At 41.2% G+C, this 26,471-nt stretch overlaps 1 protein-coding gene across 9 annotated transcripts in view; it reads right to left on the reverse strand.

Moving 5' to 3' along the window:
* Positions 1-1,202: 1,202 nt before the first annotated feature.
* The window catches only part of ARHGAP17 (Rho GTPase activating protein 17), a 38,546-nt gene continuing 13,277 nt past the window's right edge, over positions 1,203-26,471 (reverse strand). The window contains exons 2-22 of one of the 9 annotated variants that reach the window (XM_042864247.1): positions 22,491-22,530; positions 20,091-20,195; positions 19,165-19,241; positions 17,998-18,109; positions 17,731-17,807; positions 17,404-17,515; positions 16,405-16,473; positions 16,171-16,252; positions 14,025-14,152; positions 13,575-13,686; positions 12,969-13,050; positions 12,533-12,613; positions 11,969-12,082; positions 11,628-11,719; positions 11,336-11,492; positions 9,878-10,120; positions 7,797-7,960; positions 6,783-7,397; positions 5,799-5,822; positions 3,916-3,960; positions 2,046-2,089 (exon numbers count right to left, since the gene is read on the reverse strand). In XM_042864247.1, coding sequence (XP_042720181.1) covers positions 5,800-5,822; positions 6,783-7,397; positions 7,797-7,960; positions 9,878-10,120; positions 11,336-11,492; positions 11,628-11,719; positions 11,969-12,082; positions 12,533-12,613; positions 12,969-13,050; positions 13,575-13,686; positions 14,025-14,152; positions 16,171-16,252; positions 16,405-16,473; positions 17,404-17,515; positions 17,731-17,807; positions 17,998-18,109; positions 19,165-19,241; positions 20,091-20,195; positions 22,491-22,530 — 2,485 coding nt within the window. In that variant the 3' untranslated portion in view covers positions 2,046-2,089; positions 3,916-3,960; position 5,799. Of the gene's footprint in view, positions 2,164-3,915; positions 3,961-5,798; positions 5,823-6,782; positions 7,398-7,796; positions 7,961-9,877; positions 10,121-11,335; positions 11,493-11,627; positions 11,720-11,968; positions 12,083-12,532; positions 12,614-12,968; positions 13,051-13,574; positions 13,687-14,024; positions 14,153-16,170; positions 16,253-16,404; positions 16,474-17,403; positions 17,516-17,730; positions 17,808-17,997; positions 18,110-19,164; positions 19,242-20,090; positions 20,196-22,490; positions 22,531-26,471 lie in introns of all 9 variants that reach the window. The other 8 variants (XM_042864248.1, XM_042864251.1, XM_042864250.1 and 5 more) reach the window with 8 other exon arrangements.

A 26,471-nucleotide genomic window follows, 5' to 3' on the forward strand; every position in this document is an offset into this window, starting at 1 on the left:
TGGCTTTGTGCAGCTCAGCCTCTCCGACACACCTTCACACCGTGCTGCGGGTTCCAGCAGCAGCTCTGCACTGTTACCACATGCTCTGTTTCCCGCCTCAGTTTTTATTTTGAACTTTCATTGTTCTTTCACTGCCTCCCATTTTTGTCCCCATGAGGCTTTATTTCCACCTTATGCCCTAAGATTTCAGCTCTTGCAATATTTGCCCACAAAACCTTATAGGAAGCTCACACCAGTGATTTCAGCTCTTGCTGTTTCCCACAACATCTTTATTCTCCGCTCCTTCTGTGTTTCAGCTCCAGCACTCCTGCACAGCTGCCCTGTCTTCCCGCAGCAGCCCACCAGCAGTCCTTTCCCGCTGTGACTCCATTCTACACAGTGCCCACAGGCATTGCACACCGCACGCGGTCCCCACCTAAATCGCCGCGATGGCCAACAGCCAATCCTTTCATCACTTCGCCGACCCCCAGTCGCAGCTTCCCAGCCAGGCTCACCGCACTCCGCTCTGCTCCCGGCTCCGTTCCCTGCTCTGCCGCCGCCGCCGCCGCCGCCTTCTCACCTTCGCCGATACTCCCTCACGCTGCGGCACGCGCTCGTATTTCACACCTCCTGTTCCCGCCTTTTTGGCTCAGAGCCAATCACTGCCTAGATAGTTTCAGCGGGAACCAATCCCCGCCGCAGCCCAGTCAGGGCTTGGCCCGCCCCCCATTCCCGCCTTGCTCCGCTTCACCCAATCCGATTCGTAGACACTCCCGCCCTGCCCCGCTCGACCCGCCCACTCGGCCAGCAATGGCTGCTCCGGAGTTCCCCGACGGATGTGATCGAGGCTGAGAGGTGGCATAGGACCCGACTTTCCAGTAGCAGCAGCGGAACGGTTGCGTTTGGTGCTCGGGAAACGACCTAGCCACCTAGTACAGAGGCTACTACAACGCTGACGGCCGCTATAGCAATTTGGGCCTGGCAAAACGCGGTGAAGAGGCCGCTCTGTTCTTACTGGGCCAGGATTGGGGAGGGCGGCACTTAGTAGGCGTTTCCCACCTGAGGAGAGCGAGGACGGGATTGGATAGGGCGGTGTTAGTTGGGCGGTTCCCGCGTGAGGGGAGCGGGGACGGGATTGGACAGTACTCCTGCTGGGCCCCAGAAAGGGGGGGGGGGCCCCGCCGCCCCCCCGTTTTGGCGCGCGGAACGAAGAGGGGCTCAGGTTGAGAAAAGGCGGTCTTTAATTTTATAAACGTTCACCCAACTGATGCATCAAAACAGATGTTCAAAGAATTTTTTTTTTTCTTTCAAAATCCAACCGTTTCCTATGAAAGCACGAAACCACTTCCACAGCTTTTTCTCCAAACAGTCATTAATTCCACATAAACAAAAAGCAGGCTGGTTAATACAAATAACTATGAAATACAGATTAGGTACTGATCACAGAGTAGCGCTGAAATGATTACAATACAGTAAGGTTCCTCCTGCAGTCACAGTCCGTCAAGGCACTGAGCACACACAGCTGTGAGCAGTGACAGGGCCAGCAGTCACCGCCGCTGTGCCGGCTTTGGTTCACGTCTCAAAAACCTGCAGCAAAGCAGTGAGGGAATGTCTCTCGCAAGGCCTCTCCTTGTAACGCCTAACAACTAGAATAAGAGTCTAACCGCGGCATTAAAAAGATTACTTCCGTAATACATGCACTTTAAATAACTAATAATTCGCTTCTTAAAATCGGTTGGAATTTCGCTAATACCGTTGGTAACAGCAGCAGCTACACTTCCTATGCACGCTTCTGCCATGATTAATTCCTTCCATCGGGGATGTGGATAACTCGAGACACACAGATCATTACACCTCTCCTGCACAGCTCCTCGCCCTGCATTGAGGTGCACACAGGTCTCCGTGCCGGCAGGAGAAGCTTTTCACTGTTGGCTCTGTCAGTTTTCCCGTCAGGAAAGGAAAGCGTGTTTTGGCTCCCTTCACAGAGCAGTGCTTTCTGTGTCATTGTCAATATCTAGAGGGAGGTGGTTGTGCAGTTCTTTGCCCGCTGCCTCCGTAGGAAGCTCTGCAGAAGGGTTTTGAAGTGGTTCTGGAATACTGGAATTGGAGTCTGCACAAAAAACGGAAGAGCAAGTTTAGCACTCAGGACAGTGACATCTCAGTAGTGCATTGCTGGTGCATTTCCTTAGGAAGAAAAGGGAAAGAAAGATCAATGAGGGCTTTTACCAACAAGGGTTTCTCAGACAGAGGGCTGGCACACACGCTCACATATGACAGAAACACGGGGCTAACCCAAACTAGAAATCTCATCCTGGGGTCATTTCTCCTACATGCCTTCTTTTAGCCATGTACATAAGTGTATTTATCTGCTTTCCACCATTCGTAGGAAATACAACAATGCCACGGTCCTCAAGGCCCCCAGAAAGTGATGCTATACCTGGGCAGTTGCATCAGACCCGGATGGTCACTGAGCATCAATGGGCACCTCCACACCAGAGGGCACCACCCGGGGCTTTTAGAAGTGACAGCGGGAAGAAATTATCCAAGACAACATTCATCTCCTGTGTGCAACTAGATTCTCTTCTTTGCCCCCTACTGATGAAAGGAGAATTTTGTTCAAGCTAAGGTGTCCAAAGGAGGACAAAATGTTCCTGGTGATTGACTGTACTGGCAGGTAGAAAATTAAAAAAAAAAAATCCAGAACAGTTTAAAAGATGTGAATGAATATGTTGTCATTGTAAGTCAGCTTCGTAGAATAGTAAGCCATGGCACTACTTACTGCAACAATCCAAACAGAAAATTGTTTAGATCGATAAATCTAGCTAAGAACCTTGCTTTTAAAGTCAGGTGGCAAAGACAGGAATCTTTTGAATCCTATCATTAAGTCGTAAATTTAGCCCAGAAGTTACACTGCAAGCGTTCAAGTTAAAAACTTCTGAGCTAAACAGCACGGAAGAGGCCCAAGCAGATACAGAAGTGATGCCCAAGGCAGCGCCTCCTGCTCCTTTCCCAGGCTCACGGGCAGGCACTCTCACATGAAGAAGTTTTGTGGTGGCACTGCTAACATGACAGCTGCAGCTCCATCACATTGTTGCCTGACACCAACTGCCTGTAGTGCTCAACATGACACTCTCCCCACTCTGAAAACCAGTGCAAAGTTACTGTTCAGCAGACCTTAGAGAGCAATGAAGAAAATAATGTCTGTGCTACTTTCAAACCAAGCCCCTGTTCAATTCATCTCGCCATCCACATGTTTAACATGAAAATTTAAGTACTTTTACAACCAGTTGAGTTAAAATTAAAGTTGTTTAAAGGTCAAATGTTTTAGGCATTTTACTACTGTCATCAGAAGCACCATTACATACAAAAAACTGTAGCCATGTCCCAAATTCCTACATATTCTCTTGCTCAATTCCCCACATGCTATGCCCAACCATGGAGAAGGTGGCACTGATCTCAAGCAGCAGAGACACTACATTCTCCCCACTATCTGTCATTACTGCCAAGTTTTCATTCACAATATGATTCAAAAGATGCAATTCTGCTGCTACTGCATATCGAGGGATGAGATCTTCTCAAAAAAGAGGTAACAGTGTGAGATGACACAGGAAGGGAGTATTTGTGATTAACAACACAGCTAAGCTGGACACAAAATGAACCTCTATATAAGATACACGGATTTCAAACTGATTTTCAGTAAGCTGAAGAAGTAAAATGTGAAACTGGCCAGTCAAAACAGGAATTTTACACATTCTAGTCTTCAATGCTTTTAGTATGTTAATGTAAAAGCGAGCATAAACAGCCATGCTTTTTGCATGCCACACTAATGATAATGCAAGCAAGCAGTGTTATTTGTGACAGGTTAGTAGTGGGCATTAGCACACACATGATTACAAATTAGAGACATTTTTGGCCAATCATATGCCTTTTCCTTACCATTGAACTTTCCAATACAGTTCATACTGAAAGCAGGTCAAACATCTAGATTATTTAATAAAATTTTTGATTAGAATATTCTTTTCTAGGGCTCATAACTTTAATACTGCAAATAGAATTTGAGGCATTACTGTCCAGAATATGGACAAAGAAATTCAATATTATCCTGAAAACAATTCAGAATTCTCATGCTGATATTATAAAGTCTGCTGGCACCTCAATTTTCATTTCTATTATTCCTGGTTTCCCTTGCTCCATTATTTAAAGTTAAAGTAGTTATTTCACACTGTGAATCAGATAAGCTAGTTTATAGTACCAGCCAGTGCTTAAATATAAGTACTACATGTGCGTGTGTAAATGTTAGAGCAGATACTCTTATGTAATATGCAGGTGTTAATTCAGAACAAATATTCTCTAAAGCAAAATAAAAAGGACTGATCTGGAAAAGCTGGATGATCCTGCACTGAGCGTACTGCGTTAGACAAGCCCGGCTGTCACTTTAAGTGCTCCCACTTCTCGGTTTGTTTTCAAAACACACTAGGTTCTCTAGATTCCTTTACCAGCTCTGCTAAAGAATCCTTCATCATCAGCTTTCCTTGACAGACTTTTCTGTGTGGTAGCTTTCCTACTGTTGTTTACCATACACCATTTACCCAGCCGACCTGCTAAGGTTTGCACTTGGCAAGACCGATATCTATTAATTCTTTTCTAACATTTTCAGGTTGATAAACAGATCTTAATGATAGTCTTTTTTGTTTGGTAGTTTCTTCAATTGTATCCAAACAACAAGACAGCTGTGGTAATTCACACAACCACTATCGCATGGCAGATGCTCTGTGTAACTTAAACTCCCCCACTAATGAAGCAGCCCCCTGCATTCCAGCTGGTTATTACTTAGAAGGCAAGCATTTCTCCAGTTACACTGAAGTAAAACAAATTCTGCTTAACTGCTTGCACTAAAGCAACTTGCCCAGAATCAGGAAAATTCTCTTTACTTGGAGTTTGACTCATCAGCATTGTTCCCATTCTCAACTTCTGTACAAGTGCTGTAAAGATGCAGAGCCTACAGACTTAAGGCCGAATTCAGTTTTGAAGTGAATTGCCTTTGTATTTTAAAGATGTTGATAAAAAAAGAGCAGGAGTACAATCAGGAGATATCTTATTTTAAAACACAAAGCTACCTTTTCGTTGCTTAGCTGCTCATTTATTGCTAGTTCCTTGTATACAAAACTATACTCCTGATCTTGAGATAATTCTGGAATGCAACCTCAACTTTTCCAGCCTGTCATGCAGTTGTTACCTTAGAAAGGTAGCATATTTCTGAGCTGCTATGTATCAAGTGAGATTATTAATGTGCTGTTTGGCAGCTGTGATTGAACAGACTATTAGCGAGGCTGGGGCTGACAGAATGCAAATACGCCAGAATGCAGATGCTGCTGCATCTGCAAAGGAGTTTAGTCACACAACTGAGTATTTTGCCAAATAAGGTGCAAGTAAAAACAACTGAAAACCTAGAGTGAAAGCTACACTGAAGTGCAACCAGAAAAGGCTGAACTGGAGGAAAAACTATAAGCTGCAACATTTGCCTGCATTGATGAGAAGAAATCTATTTTAAATGGGTCACGGCTTCACACCAGGTGATTGTGGGAAGTGTTATTCACTACAGTTATTTTTACCATTTGTTCTAAAGTATGAATTAATATTCACAGCACTATCGAAATTAAGCACAGGTCCTAATATGTCTTACAAACAGAATGACATGAGAACATACAGAGTTGACAGAGCACGTATTCCAAAGCGCATATACAAAATAAAGCTACAAATAAAATACTGCTGCGCGGGAGCATTTTAGCTTATATTGCATGTTTCTAGTAAGTACAAACCTTATTCGCAGTAACCATCCCCACCTGTGAAGGCACCATGGGGTAAAGCTGTTAGGCAACAGAATTTACACTTTGCATTCCAAAACATTAGTTTCATTGTTCAGAAGCTGCAGTGTCATTAGAAAGTTTTAACTATTATTGAACATGAGTAGGTTTAAAAGCATTAGTCTTACATTTGCTGTCTTTTCATTCAGAACTTCCTAAACCAAGCAAGGACTCACCAGGAGCACATTTCAAGATCTGCTAGCTTTTACTTTCTTCAGCAATTAACTTTTTTCCAATATTTAAATTAATATTATCTCTACCAAGCTAATAACTATGAGCTTCGTTAAGTTCTTGTGAGAAGACAGAAAATTCATCTTTAATTCATCAATGTCTTAAAAGAGAAAAAGTCTGCACATAAAGAATGAAGATCAATCCACAATTTAGTTAAGTCTATTTGATTCTTCAGCTTCCAGATTTCTGACTTAAAACCCCACCAGAAAGCTTCATCTCACAAAGTAAAACATTCGGTGTTAGCATCTGTTCTACTAGAACACATCAGTGATCGCTTCATTGATTTGCTATCGCCTGTAAATCCCAAACATACTATTCCTGATGGCATCTTCTGCTTTCTCCAAATTATTTGCCTTTTATGCAAACAGAAGCATAAGCCTAGGAGATTGCCATGATGCTGAGGGTGGAGAAAGCCCTGTGGAGTTTGTTGCTACTCCAATGTCTTGCATCCAGCACTTTAAATAAAAACAAAAGCAAGCTAATGCACACTTCCCCCCACATCATTCAGCCTCAGGAAAGGAGACCTTCACTATGGAAGACCCCCAAGATCCCCACGTGAAGAACAGTTGTGTGTGCATTCTAACTGTAAATAAGCAATTCAGTGTTTTAACTGTTGCTTGTGCTTTCTTAAAAGACTACGCATAGCTACAGAAATTTTCTTCATTTCCACTCCCTAAGGAGGCACTGAATATGAAAGAATCCACTCACCTGTTACTATTTTGGAAGCTGTTTGTGTGGGATTTGCAATAATACCGTCTCCAGCCAGCTGAGAAGGAGGATGAGGAGGAGGGGGAACACTGGGTCTGTTTCTGGGCTTGGGCACAGGCCGCGGCCTTGGCAGCGTGCCACTGTGAGGTGGAGAGTGAGACTGTGAAGTGTCTTGAGCAGATGACTGCGGCTGTGACAGCGGGGAACTAGTACTGTGCTTGCCTAGGGGGGGTGTATCAGGTGGTGTTGGAGTCTGCGGAGGAGTGTAACAGGGCTGCTCTGGTCCATGTTCACTGCTGGGTGCAGCAGGAGATGCTTGATTGTTTGCTTTGGGCTGCAGTGGAGGAGTAGCCTGCGTTGGGGGCTGTGGTGGTGGGTGGCTGGGAGCTTGGATTGGGGACAGGCTGCTGGAGTATCGCCGAGGTGCAGAAACCTGGGAACTGGAGGTCAGGGCTGCTCCCTGGTTTGCATGTTGGGCAGGAGGAGAAGAGCTTCTGGCAAGTGGCTTTGGAGAGATTGAAGGTGGCTGAGCAGCTGGAGCAGAGCTTTGGCTTCCTGGCTGCCCTGGCGGGGGGTTAGCTGGCTTGGGAGGTGCTGGCGCAGGCTTTTTAACAGCTGTGAATGGAAGAGGGGAGATTTTATGGCAGTGTGTTGTGAAACCAAACTCCTAAAAGAAGGAATTCATAGCTCTATGAAATGCTTAAGTATATTACTGAAATAAAATGGTGCATTACAAAATAAAAGTGGTATCAGTAGGAAACTACAGAAATGCAAATATTGGCTTACTAATCAGTAGTCAAGTGACTTCATTAAACAGTGTTGATAACATTACTAGCAGCACTCATGAAGGAATCCAAAGATATATACAGGTCCTAGTGAAAGGCAAAAGAACTGAAGTCTGGAGTAAAGGAAGGCATGACGGTAAAGTAATTTTAGCAAGCATTTTTGTAGCACTTAAAGAACAGTTGGAACTTAGTGCTTCAAAAGCCAAACAAAAAAAAAAAAAAATCATACCTCTCCTCACTGAATGGGGACTGGGACCTGCTGCATTCTGTGGCTGATTAACAGAAAGCTGATTACTGCTACTTGCTGACTGGTTTGGGGCAGCATTCACTTGCCCACCGTTTCTCACGGGTGGAGGAGTAGCTGAAGATGCACTGTCCTTAGGTTTTGAGGTACTGAAAATCAAAAGTCTCAAGTCAGAAGATGATTACAAAATGTCCTGCGCAGATCAGCTGCACCTTTAAGGTTTACACTATGAACCATGCTCCAGTTCTGGCCCTTACACATCTTAAAAACCTTCTGCACTGGCTGTTATTACTGACAACCTGAGCACTAAAACTCTTCAAAAAATTCACAGGTAGGTTTCAGGCAGACCTGTACAAAAGATCCATTACAGAGTTAAATCAGGAATCCAAGTAGCTCTGTAACATCACAAAGCCTGTTTGAATTAAATACTGGTACTCAGAGTACAGCTGCCACACCAGAGCGCCCTTTAGGTTCTTTAAGAAGTGCCCCACCAATGAAGTTCACATAAAATGACTTCTCTCATTTCCTCATTCAAATATAGTCACTACTCCTGTAACTGTTAACTTTCCCAAATACTCTGTCACAGCACCACATCCAATTCACTGGTAAGGAGTAAGCAGTGGCACTCTGAAGCTTTGCCAAAAAAAAAGAAAACCAACTTGCTGCATAACTCAGACTAGGCAGATGCAGCCCTCACTGCTCAAGTTTGCAGAGCCTTTGGAAGCCCTCAGAGACTGCAAAGGCTGTGGGTGCGGAGAGAACGGTGGTTCCCCTCCTTCTGGCTGAAACTCCCCACTCTACCTGGAATTAAACTTTCACCCTGCTTCCCGTGATCAAGGGAGTCCAGTCTGAGATGAGCATCCAAGAGAACAATTCCAGTAAAACTCCCAAAATTCAGATCAGGACATCTCAGTTCTTTCTTCTTGATATTGGAGAGAAACAGCAATCGAGTATGAACCAGCCAAGGTGGTTCTGCACAGTGCCTCCCCATTTTACTTCCTATGCACTTACAGTCTTCATTCATCTCTCTCTACAACATCTCCATCTCAAAATGGCAAAAACCTTTCAATTACTTACTAGCAAAACATAACCCTATTTTTTCTAGATGCTGTTATTAAATTTCATGTAGCTTTTAGATGCTACACTTAAGGTTTCATTTTAGCTTCCTCTGCCACAAGAGACATCACTGGAGAAATACTGGTCTAGAGGGGATATTTAAACGAGATATTTTTGCAGAGGCGTCACCTGGAACCAAAAGCTACATGCCAAAGAATCAGCGCTGCATAAACTCCATGATGGCTTTTTAATGTAAGGCGTTATGCAAGAGACTGGGGAGCACCATGAGCATTTTTATGCATTCACTACATCTCTCAGATCTCAAGAACAGTAAAAGCAAACTGCTGCTTTCACTGCCCGTGAAAGTAGGAGTCAAAGCTACTGCAATTATTCTTGGAGTCCGTGTATTCTGATACTGAAGATATGATCACACAGTTTTCATCTGTAATTAAGTGGCAGAAAAGTCTGTATACACAATTCTCCTAAAGAAACATGACAAATTGACTTCCAGTTTTCTAGTGAGTCTGGTCACCACTAACACTTGCCACAGAAGAAGGCGACAAATCCAGATAACATGAACAAGAAACAACAAACAAGACCAATGGGTTTCTAGCATTGCCACTGGCAGGTTTTGATCTTTCAGCAGCAAACTGACAGTCATGCTGCATGGACACCTCTGGAGTGTAATTTGGAAAGGTCAGCATGGGCAGTAAAAGTAGATTTTATTTTATTTTTTTTTTTTTTTTAGCATTTTTCACGATTTTTTCCTTAAGAAATTCCTTATGTTAGGAAGATCAATTCTGAAACATGCGTTCAAATTAAAAGATCATAAATACACCTAGATAGAGAGCTCTTTTACAGTGCTTCTGCCCACACCCAAAAAGACTCTGCATACAACAACATGTCCTCTAATCAGAGGATGTGCCTTGTGAAGCTGATACAGCCGACATCATCAGTTTGCTGCTGAAGCAGCCAGCTAAGCCACTGCCAGCAGAAGCCATACCTCTTACCTGACATCCTCATTTCCTTGGCTTTGTAACTGTTCTGCTGTGCCAGCAGATAGGGCAAAACCAGCACCCACTGGGCTTGTTTCAGCCACAGCAGCTTGTGAGTGCTGCTCTGCTCCAGAATGAGCCAACATGCCAGCCTCTGTGGGTGGAAGTGGTGGCTGGAAAGCTGGGGATGTGTGCTTTCTATTTATAGTGCCACATCTCCGAGGGTTTGCTTGGAAGTCCATAACCTTGACACCAAAGCTACAGAAAGAAGAGAGAGTAAACACACCACGCCAGCCAACACCAGTTAACTAAAGCAACAAGACAACTGGCTGTTACAACCCACAAAGACAAGTGCAACCCTGTTGCTTAGCATGCAAAGCAGCAACAAGGAAAGCTCCCACTGTCTGCATATAACACCATTAATGTTAAGACATGCAACACTATTTGACTTATCTGCACAGAGGGTAAACATAAGTGGAACAAATCACTCAATAACATTTGAAGACGGACTGATGACAATGAGGTCAAAACATTCAGTATTTTTACATGTAAATACATACATTTCCTTTCACACCAGAGTATCTATTGTCTAAATATGGTATGTAATAGAAACAAAATTCATGTGTCAAAACTTTTAATTTGTTGTACAGATTTCAAGACAGACTAAAAATGACACTGGATATATGCTACCACGATTTGGCCAAAGAAACAGGTGCCCCTATTTAACTATGGATAAAGAAACTAACAGGTTTGAGAATGTGTTTAATATATTCAAGAACTGAATTTTATGCTTGTTGTGTTAAAGACAGTGAATCCTGAACTGACTTTTTTCTGCTCCTTCTCTCAGCACTGATAAAATTACACGTGGCGACCCACAATTAACATTTAGGTAACAATTTAACACTTGCATAAATAGCTATAAACAAAACAGCACATCATTCAATATTCATGGTATGAGTGATAAATAAGTGTTACACTACATGTTATATGGGAAAACAGCATGTTTTATTTTTTTTTTTAGCAGTTTACTATTTGCCATGGCATACTGTACCATCTTCAAATCAGAAGTCTTATCATGAAGGCACCAGGTAACACCACCTCGGCTTATGGGCTTTGAAAAGAAGCCATGGAATACCAGAAGTTAGACACTGACAGATGTTACTACATACACTTCTGTTTCACTGGATTTCAGACCCCCCACATCTGTAATAGGAAGATGGTGATTGGAAGCAGTGGTATCTGCTTTTTCTTTTCTTTTTCTTTTTATTTTAAGTCATGCACAGAGTATATCTAGTACATTACCTTTGAACCTTCCTCAGGCTGCAATAATATGGGGAAAATAAATCACTCTTGTTACCTACAATATTTTCACAAAATTCTCCTCCTGAGACCACTAAACATGTGAAACTACAGCCTAAGGAGTCAAGTTCTCAGGAGCGAAGACTTAAAACCTAATCTGAGAACAAAACGTACCTTTCCTTCTTCAATAAATCCCCCTCCATTACAGCCATACTAACAGGCCTCTTCCGTTCCAGTGTCCCAGAATCATATTCATTCCCAGTGTGTGACAAATGATTTGAATTAACAGCAGGAACTGCAACAAATGCCCCAGACACATTGAAGTCTTGATCTGGATAAAAGACAGACACCATTCATCAGATGACATGTATATACAAAATGGCATCACTTTAAAAAAAGTTACTGGAGGTTTACCTGCAAAGGGTTATCACAAACCAGAATTCTTTTAACTACAGCAAGAATTTACCTCCAGGGAAGAACCAGTCTGCATGCTGAATAATTGGCTCAATAATTGCTACCACGTGGACTGAAGTTGCTGCCGCCATTTCAGCAAGGGATCTGTGGAAGAGATGCGTAGAATAGCATATACAGTTCTATCAAAGCAAGAAAATAAGATATCTGGCCTTAAACAACACGTTTTGCTAAGCACAATGAACCAGCCCACCCCTAGGTATCACATAGAGCAACTTTGAATTTTTTTTTTTGGCAAGTACTCTGTTGCTGTCAATAGTCCACATTTAAAACAACCTGATGGGAAATTCTACAGCTTCATGGAAGTTGTCTTTTACTTTTTCTAAATCCACTTACCCTTCGGTTTTTGCCCATAACAAGTTGGGGCCCAGGACTATTGCGACATTGCTGGGTGTCATTTTGTTGACATCACTGTTCTGTGCAAGCTTTGCTAAAAATTTGATTAAATACCTAAAAAAAATAAGACCACCAAATAAACACCAGTGAGTTTTCTCCACATGATGGAAGCTAGTATGACACTGAGAACATAATTAGCTTTTCTAGCAAGGAATAATTCTGTTCATTTGAGAAGACATTACCAACTGACAGTTCTTATTGACAACAAGGCCAAAATTCAAGAACTCCATTACTGCCAAAACCATAATCCCTTAAATGGAAGAGTTCTGTGCATCAGTATTTTGCAGCCAGCAGTGAATTAACTTGACTGAAAACTTCTACCAGTAGCAAACTATTGCACATCAACTACTTGATGAAGCAGGATGTCATTTTATAAATCTAATAAAATTTGGCCAAGTTAAAAAAAAAAAAAAAGGATTAGAGTTTCAGCTAATTAATACCAAAACTAGCTGCACGGTGGCTTTGATGGTTGAGCACTACAAGTCAATATATGCGCACACATACCTGAAATTAGCATGAAAATGCTTAGGTAATTTGTTACAAATCCTCCATAACTCTTGTAGCTTCTTATCCTGGTCCTGAATACTGAAAGGGAAAAAAAGAAAAAGTATTACATCTTTCTCACAGATTACAAAAAAGTTATTTCTGAAGAGAACAAAAAAAGACAATAATTTCCCATTTATACCTAATCAAAACCCACTGTTGTACTCAGTAATTCAACAACCTGCTTTTCAAATGTTTGAATTATCTCAACTTTCAACAAAGCTAAAACTGCTTAAGCATCAGCACAATCCACAGAAGTCTAACTAATTTGCTAGAGAAAACATCTATGTGTTCAGAAACAAACAACGTGAGTTTGGACTTTTGAGTTTACCTGAGGATCCAAATTTGATAAAAAATGTAAAATATTTTTCTACATAAGGCTTTGCAGCATGCTTACTTTGCAGCTTGTGTCCACTCTTCATAAAGACTGTAGGTCATTAAAGGCTCTGGCAATTCTCGCAAGTAGGACTTCAAGGCACCTGCAGAACAGGCAAGTTTCTTAGTCAATGCTTTCAGTCTATTTCAAATTGAAATTCTATCTATGCAACAGTACTCAAGCCCCAGTGAAACATCAGGACAGTCTGGCACTTCCATAATCTGTTCAACAGTGAACACAAGAGGCTTGTTAGTCATTACTGTAATTAGACAGAAATGTATATTATCGAATTATGAAGCATCCTTCAGAACAACCTTATTAAAGCTACGTATGGCTCTAGTCTCATGAGAATTACTAGCATGATCAAGGGAGAAATATGATATTGGAATTACCACAATCACCTGAATTTTAATCGCTACGCTGGCATGCAAACATATCAAGTATGGTCAGCATGTGTGCCCTATACATAACCATGTTAAATTATGCAATTAATTGAACTTTCATTATACTTCCATTCACTGCTTATCTGCACAGAGGTCAACACCGTAGCGAGTCAACAGTTAACGAACAGAATGAATTTGTGTTCTACCCATCTGTCTCTGTTTTGACTCAGAACATTCACAGTACCTGCAACAGCATGGGGATCAGAATAAAATTCATCGAGTTGTGAAGTTGAACAGTCTAAGGCAGCTTTGAGCTTTTTTAACTTGGAGGCTCCAGCAGCAATTCTGAATAAGCCCTGCATGATAAAAAGTGAAAGTTTTATGACTCTCTCAAAACAGTTCATAGTTCAGCGTCATCTTCACTTTATATTGCTTTACCAAGCTGACTCTTGATGTGCCACTGCCATCTGATAACACTTTGGTCCCTCATCACCCTTGGTCCATTACCCATTTTTCATTCTAGTCATGTCAAATATACTACAAATAGTGCTGAAGCCTTTATGTTACAAGACTTATTATCTACATCAATGAGAAAAGTTACTTAAGCAAACTTAAAAAGCACAGATATCAGTTCATGAGTTTCACTACATTCTTCTTCTTTCCTTCATAGAGCATGATACAGTGATATGCTTACCTCCTCCTTCATCCCTGTCTCCAGAAGCATCATTACACAGGCTTCAATAGGGATTGCAATTTCACGACCACTGCGCTTGAGATGCTCTTCCAATGGTGTTCCAAAGGCTGGTTTTTCAGTCCATTTGTCTAATTGAAGAGTATTAAAACACTGAGCAAAATATCTAACAATCACTTGGATTACATCCCAGGCAAGAAAAGAAGAAAGCCTCTAGCTAAGAAATCTGCAGAACACGGCAGGAGTTGTGCAGCCCTTGACAGGTAACATCTCTCATACGATGAGTAAAGAGAACACGAGCCTGCCAGTATTCCCCATAAAAAATACTTCTGCATCTTTCCAGATGGCAAAGCAAGTGCACATCTTCCATATAACTGAGAGCACACATTACTAGGCTGCCATCTGAACATTACATTGATTCTGATTTGCTAAGACTCCAAAAGTCTTAGGTTTACAAGTATCTTTGAGAAAAACTTCGCCAGATTTCAGGACTTGGGCTGATCTGAGTTTTATCTGTATTTAAGATAGATAAAAACAGAGCTGTTAATGTAACATTAAGTTTGTTGCTGATTTAAGAATCAGCAACTTCAAATAGGTGTGAATAATCTTACAGTCAGAACATTTGCAGCATATCACTAACACCTGCACAGATTTTCAACTTAACATCTCCTGATTGTCCCTTAGCTTTTAAAGTCAAAATTGGTACACATTTCTCCAAACAGAATGTGAATTTGTTTCCATTTTTCACCATTATTTCTGCTGTTTTAATTGAAAAATGCAGATGTAAAACAATGCAAAACGTTATTAATTGTTAGTAAAGATGCATTCTTTCTCTCATATGGAAAAAAAGTTAAGATGTTGAAGGAGTCTTCCAAAGACACGATGCACTTCTGCAAAGAATTTCTTTTTTTTAAAGAAAAAAATCCCAGCAACATATTGACTATATCCCCTCCACATGGCTTTATTTCCCTTCATTCAGTAATATACCATGAGCGGCCCATGCTGTTTTCATCAGTTTTACAAGGTACAGCAAACAAGGAAATCTTAGTAGTTGCTCAAAGTCACAGTAATTTAACTGCAGCTAGAAACAACTGCAGTCACATCCTACACAGAGACACTGGACCACTCAGATGGCATCTCCCTGGAGGCACCTTCTAAGGAAGGCTAATCTGTATTGAAGCACTCACCATATGAAAAGCTTTGCACAAAGCAGCTAAGCAACAAAGAAAAATTAAACCAGTTGGATCTGTATCTTGTAAACGGAGCCTTCCACACAGCCATAATGCAGCCCTAATGCTGTGTAAGTATCGTTTGTTACTTTGCATTTCATCAGATCCACAGAGAACAGATTATTCTCTATCATTTTTCAGCAAGATGCTCACATTTCTTGGCATCTTTAGTTTACTGGTTCATCTTTCTACAATATCCATATGATCTGCTACTGAATGAAGATAGCCGAGTGTCGTTCAGCTCCAAATGTCACTCAGACTTCGCTCAACCTACTTCTAGTGATCAGTAGATTAAGAATCAGTACAGACAATTTAGGATAGTTATTTCAACAGCACAAAGTGCATCTCCAGATCAAACCATTACTGACTCTCCTTATTTTATGCTGACAACGAAAATCTTAATAGCATGGGGAAGAGATGAAACTGTCTTACTAGCCCCTTAGCTGCTGATATTCAACACAGCAAACTCAACACTGCAGTGTGCACACTGGGAAAAAAGTTTGCATAGGAGGAAAAAAAAAGAAAAGTTCTTTAGAATCTTGGGAATTTTTCTGCTGATTGTCTACTGGTTATTCAAGAAACAAAAGACCCTGAAGTTCCTAAATCACAAATTTTCATCGTCTGGAAGAGTCAGGTACAAATTAGCAAAAGGTCACATGAGAAATAGAAAAATCCTTCCTTTGTCCTTTTGGGTATGAGACAGATCCTTAGTATTCTATTAGCGTGTTAAAATATGGCTGGAGAACTCCAGAGAATAGAGCAAAGATGGAATTATGCTTGGGAATGCAGAATTGTTAAGTAGATCAAAATGACCTGATTTATTAAGACTGCATGCAAAAGAATCAAGATAAAGGAGAAGAATATTGTGCATAGGTGGCACAGGCAAGGAGAAGCATCAGCCAGAGCACAGGTTACTTTACCTTGATGGGCTTGAATTTCGGGTAGGACCTTTTCTATGACTGTTAATGCTTTTCTATGGTAATCTGCTTGTGCTTCTAATAACTGAGAACAGAAGCCACATTTTAAAAAACAAAAAGAGCATTAGCTTCTGATGAGCACATAAGACTAGGTTTAGCACACAAAATGTAATCTTTGAGAATTGAGTGTCTATGCATAAGTGCTGCAGTCAAGTTCATACTGAAAAAAATACTCACCATAACAAAAAACTTAGCATATTCTCCTTCTTTGGACACAAAGTTATACATATCTGCTGCTAGTTGATCCTTTGAGAAAAGGAGAAGATGCAAAATAGCAAGTTAAATTTACAAAGGTACTTCAACTTATACACAGAGACAGTACGTACATCTGTTTTGCCTGCACTAACTTCGAACCGTTGATTCAGGCTGCACAGACAGCCAGTAATTGCCCCACTCTGCTATACACACTAAGCAGTAAGCTTGAAATGAATTCATGGCATGAACTACTGGTAACTGCTAACTTCTCCCCTGGGTTAAAATCAGACATTTTTAGACAGAATCTTATAATTTTGTGGGTGAACACAAGATACAATCTATATTCTACTGTTTTTAGGGAAAGCACACGCAAGAGCACACTTCATTTCTGAATAGTTAGTAACATGCTTTATGACCACAGATCATTTTCTTTAAAGCAGAATGCATTCAAAATGCCTGCTGAATACATCAAAGAAGGGGGCCACTGAGGTAAGCAATTGGATTGTATGGCATGATTATTTAAAGCCTATCCTGGAATGAAAAGATAAGTATTATTAAAAGGTTTTGGAGCTCAACTGCATCATAATCTAGCATTCAACTACTGAGAAGTGAAACTGAATGTGAACTGCTCAGAGCTGTGCTACCTCCTGGCTACTCACTGGCTAGAGGTACACAGACACCCTGAACTTATAAGAAGAAACTGCCTTAGCCTTGACTTAAAACTGTTTCAGACTAAACCAGCAAATAATGTAAAATACTTATCCTAAAAAGTAAAGTTCCTCTTAAATGAAAGCACTTCAGTGTTCAACTAGTCCTAATTACATCTTTAAAACACTTGGTTTATTAACAGACCCGTTACTTGTGACTGCAAGAAGCAAGATAGCTAGTGCCACAAGCAAGGCTTATGAAAGCAGCCACACTCTGATTGCTATTGTTGCTAATGAGAGAAATGTGTAAACAATAGAGATGCCTCTGTTTTACCTTGCATTGCTCTACTTTATTTCCAGCTTCATCCATTTCTTCCTTAAGGGAATCTATTTTTGAAGGATGCATTTGAAAATTTGTTCCTGAAGTCTTGTGGGCTTGGTTATACCTGCAGAAGAAAGGCTTCAGTCATTTGATGAATTTGATGATTAGTATTAATCAACAACCTGCGCTGAGGGCTCTCTTCTAAGACTGTTTTCTTTTGACCGGAAAAAGCCAATCATTTCAGGGGTTTTCAGGTAAGCAAATATCAAAGTCAGATCAGGTATCAACAATAAGCCCATGTGAACAGTGTAGGACTAAGTATCTGAAGCTACTTCTTACCTTCCCCTAGCAGAATCCCAGTCCAAAACCAGTTTCGCAAGCTGTTTCCTCTGCTTCTGAATGTTGGGAATCTCTACCTAGAACCAGAATTCAAGGCATACATTTATTTCTGCAGAGTGCAATATGCTACATTTTGTAGATTTCATGTCCACTTTCCACCACTAACTCACTACTATCTATCTTACTAGCAATGAGATAAACCCTTTTTTGCTCAGTTGATAAATAAAAATCCGGATTTATTTCTTCAGCCAGGCTCACATGACTTACCTCAGTTAGCGTGCTCAGTGGTTCTAGAATGTCCTTTTCAATCTGTACTTCATGATGGGAGAGCTCCAATGCCAATTTATTCTCTGCATCACCACACGTATCAAGCATTTTCCTTTAAGAATTGTAGGAAATGGTTGCAATGTGAGTTACTATTGACTGAAGAAGAATGATTTAAAATAACAATTGTGGGGCTTTGTTCTTTGCTACCCTTTTGGAAAGTCTGCATTGTACAAAGCAAGCCTTTGATGCATAAAAACAAGCTGTTCTATGCTGTCATTGGCAAACTCGGTATAGGCAAGGAGTGCTATTAAACTGTAATTCCTTAACCATCGTAATAGTCTTGGAGGCTTTAAGTCTCTAGATGATCACACTGGTCCCAAGGACAGAAAAGTCAGTATTCATTTTGAAGCTTATCTTTCCATCTTACCAGGCACTGAAAAAAATTGCTCAATACAGTATTTAATTTTCTCCTAAGCCACTTTGATACAAAAGAAGTCTTAATGCCATAATTGTAGGTAATCAAAAGGAAACAGTTACAGTTCCAAAAATCATACTTTGACCTTTGCTTCAACCTTGTTCTAAGGGAAACATGTTCTTTATAATTTTTACCCAAGTTTAAATCTCATCCAATAGCTCACAAAAATGCATGCAAATGTTTCTGGGTTGTTCACCCTGTCTCTATTAGAATCTCCATCAGCAACAAGAAAACAGTTGCTTCAGGAATTCAGCATACTGATGGTTGTTTCAACTGCTTTCCTGAAAATAGCAAAGAAATACTTTGCCAGGCTAAAGAAACTGGCGCTGCTTTAAACTAGAAGCCATAGATGCAAATCTGCAGAATGTAGTATCTATACCAGATTTTGAACTTTAAACTGGAGTAATCACTTTAACAGTCCACAAGGAGATAAGTTAATTTTCAAAAGCTTTTACAACAGCACAATGTCAGAATCCTCTGGAGTGCAATTCAGAGCAAACTTAAAACTTGTTTCCAGAAAAGTTCCAGAAGAATTGCTTGCTCACTTTTTATTCCCTTGAGATAGAGAGAGAATTTAGAAATATTAGTCTCATTAGCTTGAGAACAGCCTTTGTGTATATAAAGTCTTTAATTAGAACTCTGCAAGCAACAAAATCTCAGACAACTTCTTATAAAGAAAGTCAGATACTCACCCCAACAGCGTTTCATCACTTAGCTGGGCAGATCCCTCTTGCATATTTTGAGCAAGAGCTGTTAGAGGAAGCTTTTTCTATGGAACAGAATGAACAGTGCTTAGTTTACTTAATGCTATTGACCCCTCCCAGATTTTCCAGTATAAACCCCCTAAACTTTTCTTCCACTTTGTTTCTCTTATACATATATGCAACTCATTGCTTGACTTTAAGAAAATGCAAAGTCACAAGAAGTTTCAAGCCGAAAGATTGATGTTCTCAGACACTGTGAAAAGCAGTCTGAGTTGGAAAGTCTAGTGCAAATTGTACCACAACTGTAACAATTCTAAATAGCTTTAACTTGAGATTTTTTTAAGCTTGAGCATTAAGCAACTAGATCATTCATTTCATGGCAGAGAAATGTTTTCTGTGCCCATTTTCAGAATAATTGTTTTTCAATAAAAGGAGAAAATTTGAATGTTAATCATTTCTGGTTTTAATGCATTAAGAAAACCTTCCTGTGGCTTTGCTAAAGAAAGCTAAGGGGCAGAAATCAAGTATACCAACCAAAGGTTTATGGTTCATTTGAGAAATTTGTGCTCAAAGGCAATTGTAAACATGAGGAGCTTGATCAACAAGGCAAAGCATTGCCTTTTGTTAGCTCTTACGAATGCTTTCAGTACTCAGCACAATGCAGAAATGGGCACCCTGACAATACTAAGGTATTCTAAGTTCATGTTATTATAACTGGATGATGAACTATAGTTAGTATTTTACCAAATAATGTCAAAATGTGGAATTATATATATATATTTTTTATTATTTTCATTTTTTTCCACAGTCATACTTCTCTTGGATAACATCAGGCACAGTGACTGATCAGAACAGAGAAGGCCAACCTGTATTCAGACTAGTCTCAGAACAACCCAAGGAGCAGCTGTACTTACATGTCTCTTATCAGGGTCTGTACCATACTGGCCCTGAGAACACGCAATTAACCGTTTCTGTGCGATGTGGAAAACAGATCTCACAGTGTCAAGACGTCTCTCGATCTAGTAGGCGGAAGGGGGACAGAGGAGGAAAAGAAAATAAGAAACAGAAGTTATTTTCTTGGCCTCAGCAGAAAAACCTTCCTCCTGTATCACATTTAGTTCTGGCTTGCTTATTTCTCAAGTTTTGTAGCTTACAAAGAAATTCAAATGCTCAACAGAATGCCTGACAGCAAAAATACGACACGTTCCAATGAACACCAATTCTGTAAATTCACATCAACAATAATAGGCATCCAGGTAAAACTGACACATTTTCACTTTTCACTAAGTTTATTATGCACTTATGGACAGCAGCTGCTGGGATGAGATATGCAAACATCTATGCAGCTGCACTGGGAAGCGTGCAGTCAGTCCCAACAAAAGCAAGCAGTGCAAGCTGCAGCTGCTAACAGAGGTAGCAGTTCTAGCAGAGAGTAACCTGTTCTGTTTTGTTCAAGTCAAGATTAAAAGCTACCAACACATTCCAAATCGGCCTCTATTTGTGAATGTCTTTTTTTCTGAGGTCACACAGTTGAGACTTTTTAAAACACCAAGCACAGGTTTTCATCCCCACACAAAGTGCAGTAACCCCAGTGAAGGGCCGCCCCCAGCACACTGCCAGCTCACAGCTGCCACACGTGCTGCTCACGCTCCCCAAAAAGGCTCTGGAGAGCTGACATTCCAGCAGCCTCCTTCCAGGCAGCCAGAATACCAAACCCAAAGGGCAGAAAGACTGATGGGAAGAACTTGACCCCAAAACTTCATGATTATATACTCTCTGCTGATCTGCTTTTGAGCTCAAAAAAGACATGAAAGCCACAAGAGACATTAATATCCATTAAGCTACCTCTGAACTGCAAACGTGACCTCAAGGCCAAGTTGTCTGCAACCACAGAGCATCTTCAGTGTACAAAGTATCGAGTGACTGCTTCACTATAGGCTACAAGGGCATTCCATAAAGAGGGCCCATTGCAGAAGCCTTTGCAGTACTGAATCACACTGCTTCTCTTCAGATGGGAACATATTTAACAGTGATATTGGAAACGGAGTACTACTCTCCACAAAACAGTAAAAAAAAAAAAAAAACAACCAAAAAAAGCTATGACAACCCTATGTCAAAGCTAGTGATAAATATAAAAAGAAACACTGGAACATTTACAAGATGAACAGCACCATGCTTTTAAGCTCTTTAGTTAGATAAGAGCCTCCCTGCCCTCCATGAGCCCCCAAGTGCAAACAAACAAGTGAATAAATTCTTCCACTTGGGTGTAGCCAGTCTGCTGTGTGCCTGGGAAAGCCCTGCTTGCAAAATTTTTTTGGCAACAAGCAGCAGAATTTTTGGCTTTCACTTCTTGTTGCTATTCTGCAGCCAACGAAGAAAACACATGGGCCCCTAAAGGCTATCAAGGTGTTTTAACAACACCCCTTCTATCAGTTAATTGTGCACACCCTTCTAGAAATTAAAAGCAGCGTTGTCAAACTGCTGAGACATCCACAGCTCAAATAAAGCAGCTCCATGGAAAGCAGAATACAGCATTTCAGGTCGGATCACTTCACCATTACTCAAAATGACTTCATGTGCTGTAACTGAATTCAAGTTCTAAAGCCGGTACATTCTCTCATCTTCTACTTTAATCAGAACAGCTGGAGAAAGATAAAATAAAAGTAACACCTCATTTGTTTGGCCTCTGTGTCTCCTACACAGCTCTTGAACTCCAGCATACTGAGATGCTTAGTAAACGACTTGAAATAACTGTACCACTGAAGGCTGAAGGAGCAGCTGGCGTACCTGACTCCAGCCAACTCATCTGCCTTTCTTTTGCCTTCTTTCCTCTTTTTAAAAGCCTTTTGCAAAATGACCAAAGGAAGAGAACAATGTAGAAGAACAAGTCTGTAGTCACTTTGTTTTGTGTAATCAGCCAACCTTGTAATGTAACAGCAGCAACTAGAATTCCACCACGAAACATTTGATGAGATGGCATATATCATGAGAATGACAAGTCTGCAAACAAACGTCAGTGTGACAAGTCTGAGAACAAATACTGCAAGCTAAACTAGAAGCACTTATGCACTCAGAACAATTCCAAAAACGATACCTGTTGGCATGCCCTTGGCATGCTTTTTGCTATTTCTTTTAAGGGCCAAGATGGTCCCTTCCAAAGCAGCACAAGTGAAGACAAACCAGCTGTGCCTAATCACTGCTCCTTCCACATCATCATGCTCCACCAATTTTTTTAAATTGGTACTCCCCAAAATTCAGAAGGCTCAAACTTCACAAACAGAACATTAAGCATATGTGTAACTGCATTACAATACCTGCAGCAGGTCTTCACTAAGCACCTCTGTTTTCTCAGCCCTAGGTAAGAAAAAAAGAACATTGTCAGACAAATTAGCAGAAATGACTACAATGCTGTTATCTGTTCACCTGAAGGTAAAGGAATATAGTGAGAAATGTAGGACAACCAAATCCATCTTTTTTTATTTTACTTCGGCAGCAGTAAATCAATTGGCTATCAGCATAAATGGAAGCATGACCACCTTACCTTCATCTTCCATCAACATGACCTTCACCAAAAACCCTCCCATGACCTCATTTTGCTCGATTCCCCACATCTTTTCTATCATTTTATTATTATCATTGAAAAAAATAAAAAGTACCAAAAGTTAACAGCTTTCTCAGTAAAGGTCTACTCTCAATAGAAAAATATCGGAACGCTTCCAGCCAGAATGTTAAAGGTTGTTATATAATTGTGCATACACACACACACACTCAAACCTCTGGCATACAGTTCTACACTTTTTTCTATTCCCAGCTGACACACAAACTTTGAACTGTTTAATGTTGAACCAGATTTGCTTGGTGTTGATTTATTTTTATATAACACTACTTTAAAAGACCTTTGTTTTAGCTATAGAATCAAGAGAAACCCAGCCCATCCCATCTCTCACTGTAGGGGGACATTGAGGTATCCCAGTAGTTAATTTCTTCGTTCACAAAGTAGCATGTCAGTTTGTCTATGGCACTGTGCCCCTTCTGCTCTTAGGAACTGTTCAATATCTCACTGCAAGTCTGACCATCTGCAGAAAGTCCATTCTATTGATGGAGATTCATCAGCTGAACACGTTATATCTCTCTGAAGACAACCTTCATTCACTTGAATTTTTTCAAAGGTATTTGACTTCAATTTCACGGCACCTTATCTGCTCAAACTGTTGGTGAACCATTAAGCGCTCAATAACTGAGCAGCAGAGTACAGCGATGCTCAAAACCTCAGCAAGACAAAAGCCATAAATACTTTGATAGAAATGTAAACTGCAAGAACTGTAATATTTATTTGTTTAAGAAAATACACACAAGATTGATAAACCTCCGCACAACTAGAACTAGTGAGCCTGAACAGAATTACATCCTGTAAGAGGTCAGTCATTTAATTGTTGAGGTTAATGACCAGGTTAGCACTCTTGCCAAATCCCACCGGAAGCTCCAAAGAACTGGAAATGCTCCAGTAACAGCAGCACATTCTTAAACAGATTTTGTAGAGGGTGCTCACTGCAAGAACAGCCTAAGCTCAAGTGGCAACTGGCATCCACATCAGCTAGCTGAGCTGACAGAAGCACACAGCACTAAGTAGCATTTGTGTGAACGAGGTATGCCATGACTTCTACACAAAACCAAGAATTCTACAACAGCTGGAGAAGTGTTCCAGCCTCTGATCATCTTTCTAGTTGTCCTCTGGACATGTTCCAACAGCTTCACACCATCCTTATGCTGGGGATCCCAGGCCAGCATGCAGAACTCCTGATGGGACCTTGATCCCCGGCCCGCTCCACAGCCATCCCTCTGCTGATGCAATCCAGGATGCAGTTGACCTCCCAGCTACAAGTGCACACTGCTGACTCACTGCCCAGCTTCTCACACACCAGGATTCTCATGTTCTTCTTGGCAGGGTTGCTTTCCATAAGTTCTTCTCCCAGTCTGCATATATATCGAGGACTGCCCTGACCCAACTACAGCACCTTCCATGAAGCTTTGTTGAACCTTATCAGGCTCATGTGGGCCCACTTTTCAAGCCTGTCAAAGTTGCTCTGGATGGCATCCCTTACAATAAACTACAGCATGAGTGATGTGAGAGCAGCCTTCTTCCCCTTCTTCACATAAATCCAGGTCTCAGTTTCCTCCTTCTACCTAGAAATCTGTTTAAGAAGAAAGGCAGCTGGTTTCCACATCTACTACATCTACTTTGTAATTAATGTTTACACTGACTCCCCCCTACACAGCTCTAGCCTTTAATTTGGCTTAGTGGAGAGGAACAAATTAGAGGAAGGTATTTCAACAGTTTATTTACCCTCTATGCTGACCCACTTTTATGTATTTACATGGTATGAAACAGCCACCTCCAGAGAAGTTCTGGCACTCCGGAAGAGAACACACGTTAACCTAACGAGCAACTTTATGATATGAAGCAGCCACTTCAGATGGCACAACGCAAAACAGTTTCTAAAAACATTTAGAGTACCTACAACTGGATATGTGTGCATCATTTAAACCATGAGCTGCAGTAGATCTATGCCCTAGCAGGGAATACCACTTAATATTACATTAAAAAGCTTTCAGTTTTCAGGACCGAGTTCACCGAGTTTTCCTCCAGCCATGCTGCAATAATCAAATTGCTGTAACCACAGCATTTTACAAATTCCCTCTTAGCTACTGGAGTCAGAAAACGCATTTTGCATAAGTTACCTTCAGAGGAAAAAAGGCTCCTAATATTAACACATCTTTGTGTTCCTCAAATCCTTCCTTACACTATTACACTGTTGCCATTCCTCTTTGCACATGTGGTTGCTTATCAAAGTATCTGGAAAATCCAGAACGTGGTGGGCAGGGGCTGCTGCTCCCAGTCCCGCATCTGTTTAGGAAAGCTGCTGATTATGTCAGGTTTGGAACCACAGAGGAAAGACCTCACCCTTCCTGCAGGCCCACATTCCACCTTTAATAATAAAGGCAAGGAAGAGCCACCAAATAGCACTGTTTCTCAGTGACCACTACCGCCAGGCAGAAAATGCAACCTTGTGACTGCATCCTGCCTCAGCAACAGCCCCAGGTTTTCAGTTGAAACATCGATTCCAAAAGCAAAACTGAACAATTGCACGGTTGCAGCTATAACCACCTCCACAGCCCACGAAGAAGGTAAGCACTGAGCTCTTTTAAAATTTTACTGAGGAGAGCAAGCTGTGCTCTTAACCTGAAATATGCCACACTGCAGATGCTGGTGCCATTTTTTCTATGGGAGTGGCATGGCGAGACCACGCTGCCTTAACTCACTCCAAGGGAAAAACAACCACCAAGAAGTCTGAGAGAGGAAAGGCTGTAACTTTAAGGAACAAACTATGTTAATTAAAATACCTCAGCTTGCTATGACATTTTACAGGTTTATTGCATGTGTTCTCAGCCCTCCTCTCCTGTGTTTTATAGCCCTGTGCATTTCAGACACTCCCATCTCTCCGACAGGCCCTGGGGCGCAGTGCAGTGCTGCTGGAGAGGCCAGGCACCAGGCACTGCTCACCCCAGCCCCAACAGCAGTTCCCCCCATCACTGTGCAGGGAAGACCTCTGGCTTGTGCATCTGGAAACAGCAGAAGAGAATTCCTGAGATAAGAATGCTCATCTTCCATGGTGGGGAAAAAAAAAAAAAAAAAAAAAAAAATCTACATTTGCAGGTATAAAATTTACAGAGTTGAAGAGTTAAAAAAAATTGAAGCTGTATCTGAACAATAGCTGACATCTCACTAGCTGCACAGCAGAGTACTGTCACTACCACAGCACCAGCACTGACCAGGGAACATCTCCTGAGTGGTCAAAGCTACAAAACCAGTGGAAATTTACACTCTTGACAGGCAAACAAGGAAGGAACAAGAGCAATCCTGCCATGCAGGGCCATAAACCCTGGGCATCCACAACAGAACAAGTGACTCAGTGCAGGAGTGGAAACAGAAACCCTGACTCACACAGCAGAGCTGGTGGAGGCGATGCCAAGGAGGGCAAGGCTGCACGGGGCACCCTGCAAAGCCTTCCCTGGAAATTAGGAGATACCTACCAGGAACATGAGATGAAATTCAAGCTCTCCTTCTTGCTGCTCGATTTTGCTTACAGTTTTTGTTTGTTACCCAGAGTAACCAGATTAGCATTTGCTGGCAAGTTAACGCTTCGCAGTACATCCTGCCTGCTTCCCACAGCACAATAGCAGGACTTGTTGCCAGGAAAAATGAAGGAATCAGCAGCTCTACTCCAAAACAAGGA

This window comes from Lagopus leucura, unplaced genomic scaffold, assembly GCF_019238085.1.
Source record: "Lagopus leucura isolate 7727_CA_CO unplaced genomic scaffold, USGS_WTPT01 Super-Scaffold_760, whole genome shotgun sequence".
Lineage (NCBI taxonomy): Eukaryota > Metazoa > Chordata > Aves > Galliformes > Phasianidae > Lagopus > Lagopus leucura.